Raw genomic sequence first — 9,709 nt, 5'->3', positions numbered from 1 at the left:
CGGCCCGTTGCCCGCAGGTCCCGCGGGTTGACCCGCGGGGCTGTGGGCCCCCCCCTCCCAAAATAGGAGAAAGAAAAGCATTGCGGACGGTACCTGCTCTCCTGTGTCTATACTGTCTACTCCTCCTGCTGAAACCACCAGCTTGTTGTTCTGTTGTTCATCAATGTGTTGCTTATGAAAAGGGCGCTTTAGCTCCTGACGTTTGGACCGAGAAAAGTGCCCTCTCCGTTCTGAGGCTCTGAACCTCGACCGTCATCAGCGCAATGAGCACATCTGCAGCAATTTTTTCTTAATTGAGCGTGGACAGTGCGCTGCACACACAGGATTATAGCAGGCGACGCGTAACGAAGTTCAAGTCTAGTGTAGTTGAAGTAGTCGAAGTGTCTGCTATTGAGTATTGTCTGTCTGTGTTTTAAAACGTTGATGTACTAACTATACTGCACTTTTGCCCAAGACAAATTTCCCCTCGTGGGACAATAAAGTATGTCTCATGATCTCATCTCATCTCGAGTATACACAATCAAAACTAAAATGAGCACATGAGATCCATTCATTTCGAGCGGACATGCTACACTGCTCCAGAGCGCACACAACCCAAACGAGTGAACAAGTGAACCGGTCCGAGACAGATAGTAGGTCATGTCACGTATGTGTAAGTGTTACACTGTTCATTCAAATAATTTGTTACGACTCACACAGGAAAGAAGGACGACGTCACCTCTCTCTCTCTCTCTCGTATCTCTCTCTCATATCTCTCTCTCTCTCTCTCTCTCTCTCAGTGAGACGTGTGGGGACAGAAGCTGTTTATAGGAGGGGCTAGCGCCCCTTAAAAATGTAATAAACAGAATGTTAGAGTTAAAGATCTATAAGGGTCCATTTGGCTGGGGACCACCTGGATCCCCCTCAAGGTTGAGTTTAACCCATTTTGGGGCGGGAACCCCTTTTGGTGTTTTAAGCATTATGTTATACTTTAGCTATTGAAAAATAGCAGATCTGTGCCGCGCTACGAGCTTGTAGGTCTGCTATTTTTTGAAAAAACGTGAAAATGTGGCGCACATCTTTGAATGTATATTCTTTCAGAGCAAACGTTTTTAACTCAAATCTTTGCTTCTGGGAGGGTCCCTGGAACAACATGTTTTCAGATGGGGGTCGGCGGCCAATTACATATAATTCTAGGGGTCCTTGACATGAAAAAGGTTGAGCACCACTGATATAGAAACATAAAGGTTTTTCAGAAAACTGGAAGGACCATATACTTTTGGTAAAGAATTACTTCATTGAATAAACAAACGACAACGTTTCGATCTGGATAGATCTTCGTCGTCAGGTCAGCATGCCAGTTTTTCCAGAAAACTGTCAGGATTTAGAAGACGGTTTGTAAGAATCGTCCTCAGTTTCTAAATGGTGTTCAACCATGAGGATAGCTGCGCGGTCCATGTGCTTATTCTGGGCGGGAACGTCCTTTTGGTGTTTTAACATTATGTTATACTTTAGCTATTGAAAAATAGCAGATCTACAAGCTCGTAGCGCGCCACTCGGTGGCGCGTTACGAGCTTGTAGGTCTGCTATTTTTGAAAAATCGTAAAAATGCGGCACAAATCTTTGAATATATATTCTTTCAGAGCCAACGTTTTTTTTATTTCGACGTCATAAGGTAGGCCTAAATGGGTCAAAGTTCATGTGCTTATTAAAACGTTCTGTCCCTTTTTGTTCCATATAGGTTGAAGACCACCCCCCCTCCTCCCCCCTCCTCCCCCCTCCAGCCATGGCCCACCGCTCCCAGAGCTCGTCGGTGGGAGAGAACACTCTGTGTCCGAACTACCTTCCTCCGCACTACAAGGAGGAGTACCGTCTGGCCATCGACGCTCTGGTGGAACACGACTTACAGGTAGACGGACATCATCACTCACCACCACCGCCGGCTGTTATTTAAGTGTTTGATTTGATTTGATTTGATTTAGACACAGCAGTGTTGATTTCGTCGACTAAAAACCAGTGGCGTTTCCAGGAATTACATTTTGGGCAGGCAAGATGTGTTAATTGTCACATGGGAGTTAAATGCTGCAATTTGAAGGAAAAAAAAGCTAAATATGACTCCTAATGTTGTTGAAGTGGGACTCATGAAATGTCCCTGGGACTCATTCTAAAAGACCATCCCTGGACTCATTACATTGAAAACCTATTTACATCACAGCGATAAAGAGGAGTATGAAGATGAGTAGCCTGTCTAGTGTTGACTCCGTCGACTAAAACTATGAAAAAATGTTCATCGACTACCTTTTGTCACGGACAAAAGCCAAATAAGAACTAATTGAACACTAAGTTATGATGACTTAAACTATGACTAAATATACTGACAATTTTGTCAAAAAATAAATAAATACATAGACTAAAATGTCAGGAAGGGACTAGTGGACAAGAGATCCAGTAGTAGAACTAAAAGACGCCATTTAATGTTTGGTTGCATGCTGAAAATAGCCGATCTACAAGCTCACAACGCGTCGCAGCGGCTATTTTCAGCAAGCAACCAATAGTGTCAAATCAGGGGCGCCTAACTTTGTTTCCAGGTGGGGGAGCACAGATTTGGACTCATGCGCGGATATTTGTGGGGTCGCAGTGCGACGGTTCATTTTAATCTGGTGGAGCAGCTGCTCCGTTTGCTCCATGGCTCAGGCGCGCCTGTGTCAAATCTGCCATCAAGGCAACTGAATTTTATTCAAAAACGGTCTAAAACTGAATCAAAATCAACACTGGCTGTGTGGCTGTGTGCAGAAGAACTAACAAAATGATGTGTGGATGTCGGTCGGTCACAGTCATGGTCCAGCTTTCGGCCTACATTGACTTCCATTATAACATTCAAGTTCAATATTTCCAAAAGTTTCCAAAAGCAGTATATGTAGAAATATCATGCTTTAAACGTGACGTGTTGTGAGCTTATTTTCTTTTGGAGTCGTCTTTCTACTATTTGGAGTGTCTGTCTGTCTGTCTGTCTGTCTGTCTGTCTGTCTGTCTGTCTGTATGTCTGTATGCCTGCCTGTCTGTCTGTCTGTCTGTCTGTATGTCTGTATGCCTGCCTGCCTGCCTGCCTGCCTGCATGTCTGCCTGCCTGCCTGTCTGCCTGCCTGCCTGCATGTCTGCCTGCCTGCCTGTCTGCCTGCCTGCCTGCCTGCCTGCCTGCCTGCCTGCCTGCCTGCCTGTCTGCCTGCATGTCTCCCAACCTGTGGGCCAAATAATTGTTCCCAAACATGTTTAGCTCGAGAGCCAAAAGAGACATTTTAATGGACACAAACGAGACACAAACTAGAGAAAACAGCCGATCTACAAGGTCACAGTGCTCAAAGTATTTTTTCCCCTCTATTTAATGTATTTTGGGTAGTAGTGGGTATAGGCCTATCTCACAGAATTTCCCCGCCCCCTTAATACGCCCCCTTTCCGCGTTAGTGGTGATAGCGTGACGTCACTCCATAGACGCTACATGTTAACAGAGGTAATTTAAGAAGTCTACAACTTTTGTTTTCTCAAAGTAAGGTTTGTTCTATCTGTTCGAGCTGATTTACCATCTTGTTTGCTTCATAATAATATTGGTCTGTCACATTTTACATTAGAAAATGTACTTAGATTCTCCAGAGAAAAAAACGTGTAAATGCTAATGTTAAATGACACCACTATCTACCGGAAGGGGGCGTGGAAAGGGGGCTGTGAGATAGGCCTATTGACTGAGAAAGGAGAGGCCGCACAGCTCGTAGTCACGATGCCAACACATTTTTATTTTGGGTTTTTTTCCCCAACGTTTCAAGAAGGCAACTTGTTGCCGAAACGTTGGAAAAATAAAAATGTGTTGCCATCGTGACTACGAGCTGTGCGGCCTCTCCTTTCTCAGTCAGTTTCATCTCCCGCGGTCAGCACCTCCCCACTACTGGTGTGCGCTCCTACCTTCCTTTTTGTTCGAATACTTTAGCTATTGAAAAATAGCAGATCTACAAGCTCATAGCGCGGCACAGAGTGCCGTGAAAATGTAGTGCAAATCTTTTAATATGTATTCCTTCAGAGAGAACGTTTTGAACTCAAATCTTTGCTTCTGGGGGGGTCCCTGGAACAACATATTTTCAGATGGGGGTCGGTGGCCAATTACATATAATTCTGGAGCTCCTTGACATGAAATAATTTGAGAACAACTGACATAGAAACATAAGTTTTTCTGAAAACTATCATGATTTTAGAAGACATTTGTAGAATCTGGTATCAGGTCGAAATGGGTTAAAACCCACACTCAGCGAGGGAATATCATACGATTATTATTTATTGCCATATGGATTCATTGAACCCACCACATATTTTGGACAGTGTTGTTCTCGTCGACTAATACTATGACGAAAAATGTTCGTTGACTACCTTTTGTTCACTGACAAAAACTACATGAAAACTAAATAAAAACTAAGCCATGATGACTAAAACTATGACTAAATATACTGTTGATTTTGTCAACAAATAAAGAAAATAGACTAAAATGTTAGGAAGGGACTAGTGGACAAGAGATCCAGTATAAGTCATTTTACACTTGGCTGCATGCTGAAAATAGCAGATCTACAAAGTGCGACGCGTTGTGAGCTTGTAGATCGGCCATTTTCAGCCAAGTGTAAAATCGGGGTCGGAGGCATATTACATATCATTTTTGGGATCCTTGACATGAAATATTGAACACCACTGATACAGAAACATAAGGTTTTTCAGAAAAAGGTCAGGATTTTGAAGACATTTTTTTAATTTCAACGTCAGGCCTAAATGGGTTAACATATTTTGGGCCCCCTCCCTCCCCCCCACCCTCCTCCACAGGGCTACTATGAGTTCCTCCAGAGCGCCGACCAGGTGGAGTTCCTGTGCCGTCCGGAGATCGAGCACATCAAGGCCACGCTGCAGACCCCCCACCAGTCCTCCTCCGTCGGGGTGGCGGGGGTCCCCGAGCTGACCTACCCCCACCACCACCAGGAGGTCGGGGCGGGGGACGACGGCTCCTCGGACACCTACTGGCCCATGCACTCGGACATCGCCGCCCCGGGCCTGGACCTGGGCTGGCCGCTGCAGCAGCACAGCTTCATCGGCCCCACGGAGGTCACCACGCTGGTCAACCCCTCGGACCCTGACATGCCCAGCATCAAGATGACCGCCCGGCGCCTCATCAAGGAGGCGCAGCACGTGAGTTTAGCCGATTAGTCGTCGATTACTTGCAGTGCATGGTTCCCCCTTGGAACTCCTTGAGGGAGTTCCGAGGGGGAGGGGGGGGGTCCCCAGCTAAATGATAGTTAGGAAACAATTGGACCCTTATGGGTCTGCAACTCTGAGAGTGTACAAATGGGACCAAATGGACCCGTTGGTTCCATTTGTACACACTCTCAGAGTTAAATTAAAATTGATTTTACAAAATGTATTTATTTATTTATTTATTTATTTATTTATTTATTTATTTATTTATTTATTTATTTATTTGACAGGGACAATGCTCATTAATCAACATGTCAGTTTTCACATTCATGTAAATGGGCCAGAGTTAGCTATACGTTCATTATACATCTGTAGTCCCTGAGCAGGCTCTTAAAGGGACACTTCACCCTTTTTGCAAAAAAAATACATGTTAATATTGTTTAGAAGATTTAGAACACTTGAATGGGGTTTTGTATGTGTGTAATATGTGGTTTTAGATTTTAGCAGTGAGCCCAGTGTCTCTGATGTCATGGACACTGGGCTCATTTACTTCCTGGACTACATGTTGTCTCAGTAAGACAGCCCTCCCCCTATCCACAAGGAGGAGCAGTGCACCAAAGCATTATGGGAATTGTAGTCATAAACCTACATTTCTTATCTCTTTACACAGGGGAGTGAATTATGCCACTCAGTCACACATCATTATGATATCAGATTATCAGATCTAATTGTGAAAGTACAGCAGAGGTTAACGTTATGCGTTGTGCGTGTGCGTGTGTGTGTGTGTGTGTGTGTGTGTGTGTGTGTGTGTGTGTGTGTGTGTGTGTGTGTGTGTGTGTGTGTGAATGTAATGCACAATCTCTGTAAAGCGCCTTGGATAAAGGCACTATATAAATGCACCATTTACCATTTCAACAACGAGTCAATTCAAAGTTCTTTACATTAACACATTAAGCATGAACACATTGAGAGGCAGAACACTAGACACATTATAAAAGGACATTTTCGTACTGTTTAAAACATAAGAAAAGAAAAAAACATATATTAAAAGACAGAATAAGGGGGGAATACAATTACAGTGCAGAATAAATTCCAATAAAACCCAATAAAGGTTAACGGCAGACAGAAAGGTCTTCAGCAGCACTGTCTACCTGTTATTACTTCATAAAAGATAACAAACACTTTCAGTTTCATGATGTGGTGTCCTGAGTCTCCTGACCTCCCACCTCTCTCTGTATCACTCTGAACTGATAGCAGGGTGAAACCTTATCTATATATTGTTTTATCATTTTAATCACATGAATGAAAAGCAGTTTTATTAGTTTCATTTTTACACAGTATAAGTATAAGGTAAATAAGGTCAAAGTTGGTCCCAATGTCCCTTTGTAAGTGTGTGTGTGTGTGTGTGTGTGTGTGTGTGTGTGTGTGTGTGTGTGTGTGTGTGTGTGTGTGTGTGTGTGTTGGCATGGAAAACATACGTTTACATTGCCAAAGCAAAAGTGGTGGAACAATACAGTGTCACACAGCTGGATCACTGGAACTCCGAACCCAGTACAGTCTACAGAATAGACAATTCATCATTTTGTGCTTATAAATCAACCCCCCCCCCCACCCCCTCCTCCGACAGTCCCTCCTCCGACGGTCTTTGCATATAACGGACACTATAACAGGAATTAAGTAGTCTTTCTGACTTACTTATTCAGTTGAGTCCACATAAATAGGCTAAATACATTTTTGTCACCGTCATTCATAGCAGTCTGCGCATTCAGGCATGCACAGAGAGAAAAAAACTATAGCTTTTGAGTCGCGCACAATATAGCCTATATTTATATACCTACTTTCATTATGCTTATATCACACAATGCAATAAAGCCAGTGGCTTTCACATATGTAGGCTATAGATAGGCTACTTTATCATTCAGAAGCTCTATTAATTCAGTGCTGGTGGATGGGGGTGGGGGTGGGGGGGTGCATAGTATCGGGTTTCAAGCAGTGTGCCACATGTGGAGGAGGCGGACTTATGTCACTGGAGAAAGAAAAAAACATGTACACGTGATGCGGAAATCCGGCGCGAGGAGACAACATACCCCACCGAGCCTGCACCTGATGTACACTCGCTCTATGCGCTCTCGGAGAGCCCACTCGGCTCCTCCACTCGACTCCACTCGCCTCCTCGATGGAGCACATTAACAATTGGAACGTTAACCATTTCCGGGGCAAGCTGGAATGACCCCGAGTGACCGAGTGGGAGTGAGCGAGTGGCCGAGATTTTGGGTATTGGAATTTGGCTAAAGAGTCTCTCTGTCTGTCTCTGTCTAGGCTAGTCTCTCTCTGCCCACTGTCAGTGTGTCACTTCCTTTATAATTATAAAATAACAAAGAGTCTCTCTGTCTGTCTCTGTCTAGGCTAGTCTCTCTCTGCCCACTGTCATTGTGTCACTTCCTTTTTCTTCGGGCTCTCCTCTTCACCAACCACCTTCGCCCATTGCTTTAACCTCCTCTAGCCTGACCTATCACTGCATACATGAACTAGGCACCTCCTCCCCCCATGAACCCCCTGGGGGTCCCCAGATGGTTGTAGGGGTCCCCAGATGATTGTGGGGGTCCCCAGATGGTTGTGGGGGGTCCCCAGATGATTGTGGGGGGTCCCCAGATGATTGTGGAGGTCCACAGATGGTTGTGGGGGGTCCCCAGATGATTGTGGAGGTCCCCAGATGATTGTGGGGGGTCCCAAGATTATTGTGGGGGTCCCCAGATGGTTGTGGGGGGTCCCCAGATGATTGTGGGGGGTCCCCAGATGATTGTGGAGGTCCCCAGATGGTTGTGGGGGTCCCCAGATGATTGTGGGGGTCCCCAGATGGTTGTGGGGGGTCCCCAGATGATTGTGGAGGTCCCCAGATGGTTGTGGGGATCCCCAGATGGTTGTGGGGATCCCCAGATGGTTGTGGCCAAATTGGCCAAAAATGTCAAATAAGGTGTAAGAAAGTGGAAAATATTGTGAAAATAGCAGATCTACAAGCTCACAATGCCTCAAACTAAATGTAACGCCTACAATTCCATGTGCTTGTCAGTGTGGGGGGTCCCCACTTCATTTATTATAATTTTGGGGGGTCCCCACTTCATTTATTATAATTTTGGGGGGTCCCCACTTCATTTATTATAATTTTGGGGGGTCCCCAGTTAAAATATGATTATTTTGGGGGGTCCCCAGCAGTGTTGTTTTTGACATTCTGCCCCCTGGTGGTTGGACTCTAACCCTTCACCCAACTGTGTGTGTGTGTGTGTGTGTGTGTGTGTGTGTGTGTGTGTGTGTGTGTGTGTGTGTGTGTGTGTGTGTGTGTGTGTGTGTGTGTGTGTGTGTGTGTGTGTGTGTGTGTGTGTGTGTGTGTGTGTGTGTGTGTGTGTGTGTGCTATGTAATATATTTCAGTATAGTGGTGGCCGCCATCTTTAAATGGTCAATTTTGAGGGCTTAGCATCCATTTTTGAGCTTTACATACAGCAGATTTGGATTCAGCAGCCCTTAATACCCCTAGAAAACATGTATGTAATAAATTAACACGATTTGCCTTCAGCACTTTAAATAAGCACATTTTCTGACATCAAGCCTAGTCTAATACAGGAACACAAAAACATTGTACAGGGGACAGAACGAAATGACACCGGTGATACATAGGGCTGATAATTACTCATGATTACAGATTTGATTTGTTTTTAGCCACCTCTTAAGGTTGATTTTGAAAGTCAGATAGTTGGAGGTCTCTCTTACTTCTGTAGGGAGACTGTTCCAGTAGGCTCTAACAGAGACTGTTCCAGTGATGGGAGGCTTTAACAGAGACTGTTCCAGTGATGGGAGGCTCTAACAGAGAAGACTGTTTTACCAAACACACAACAAATTGGGTTCTCAGAGATAGAAATGCCATTAAATGGGGGGTCCGTATAGCCTAATTCATGTCAAACTGGGGGGTCCTTGAAATTAAACTGGTTGAGAATCACTGCTAGAGCCGTAACAATCTTCTCTTATGGAGGGTCCCTGGCATATCTATTCAAATGTGGGGTCTGCGGGCTAATTTGTGTCAATTTGGGGGTCCTTGACATGATTAGTGCTGCTGCACCATTCTTTTTGCTCAAATGTGAATCTTCTCCTCGACAATAATTAGCCCTTCGCTAAGCCGCGCCCCAAACGCCATTGTCTAATGCCAAAACAAATCGCTATAGCAATCGTTGCGTGGCTGTGTTGTTGAAACACATACACAGCTTAAAGGGACACTTTAACCGGATCTTATTTTAATGATGTTTGGCAAGAAACAAGAAACACTTTCCTGGGGTTTTCATGTGGATAATGTGTGTGTGTTTTTTAGATATTTTAGTATTTCCAAGTGTTCATGATGTCATGGACACTGGGCTCACTTCCTTCCTGGACTACAATTCCCATAATGCTTTGGTGTACTGCTCCTCCACCATTCGTGCTCAAGTTTTAGAAACGAGGGGTCTGAATCTAGATCGCAATATT

The 9,709-nt window shown here is 44.6% G+C and overlaps 1 protein-coding gene across 1 annotated transcript in view; it reads left to right on the top strand.

Annotated features, from left to right (window-relative positions):
• Positions 1 to 1,758: 1,758 nt before the first annotated feature.
• Positions 1,759 to 9,709, top strand: part of fam83hb (family with sequence similarity 83 member Hb) — a gene marked incomplete at its 3' end in the record, with an annotated part of 39,922 nt that continues 31,971 nt past the window's right edge. The window contains exons 1-2 of the mRNA XM_079522139.1: positions 1,759 to 1,888; positions 4,834 to 5,193. Coding sequence (XP_079378265.1) covers positions 1,766 to 1,888; positions 4,834 to 5,193 — 483 coding nt within the window. The 5' untranslated portion in view covers positions 1,759 to 1,765. The remainder of the gene's footprint in view (positions 1,889 to 4,833; positions 5,194 to 9,709) is intronic.

Source organism: Electrona antarctica, assembly GCF_951216825.1.
Source record: "Electrona antarctica genome assembly, chromosome: 15".
Lineage (NCBI taxonomy): Eukaryota > Metazoa > Chordata > Actinopteri > Myctophiformes > Myctophidae > Electrona > Electrona antarctica.
The sequence above is the reverse complement of the archived record's forward strand: the minus strand, read 5'-3'. Positions and strand labels throughout refer to the sequence as shown.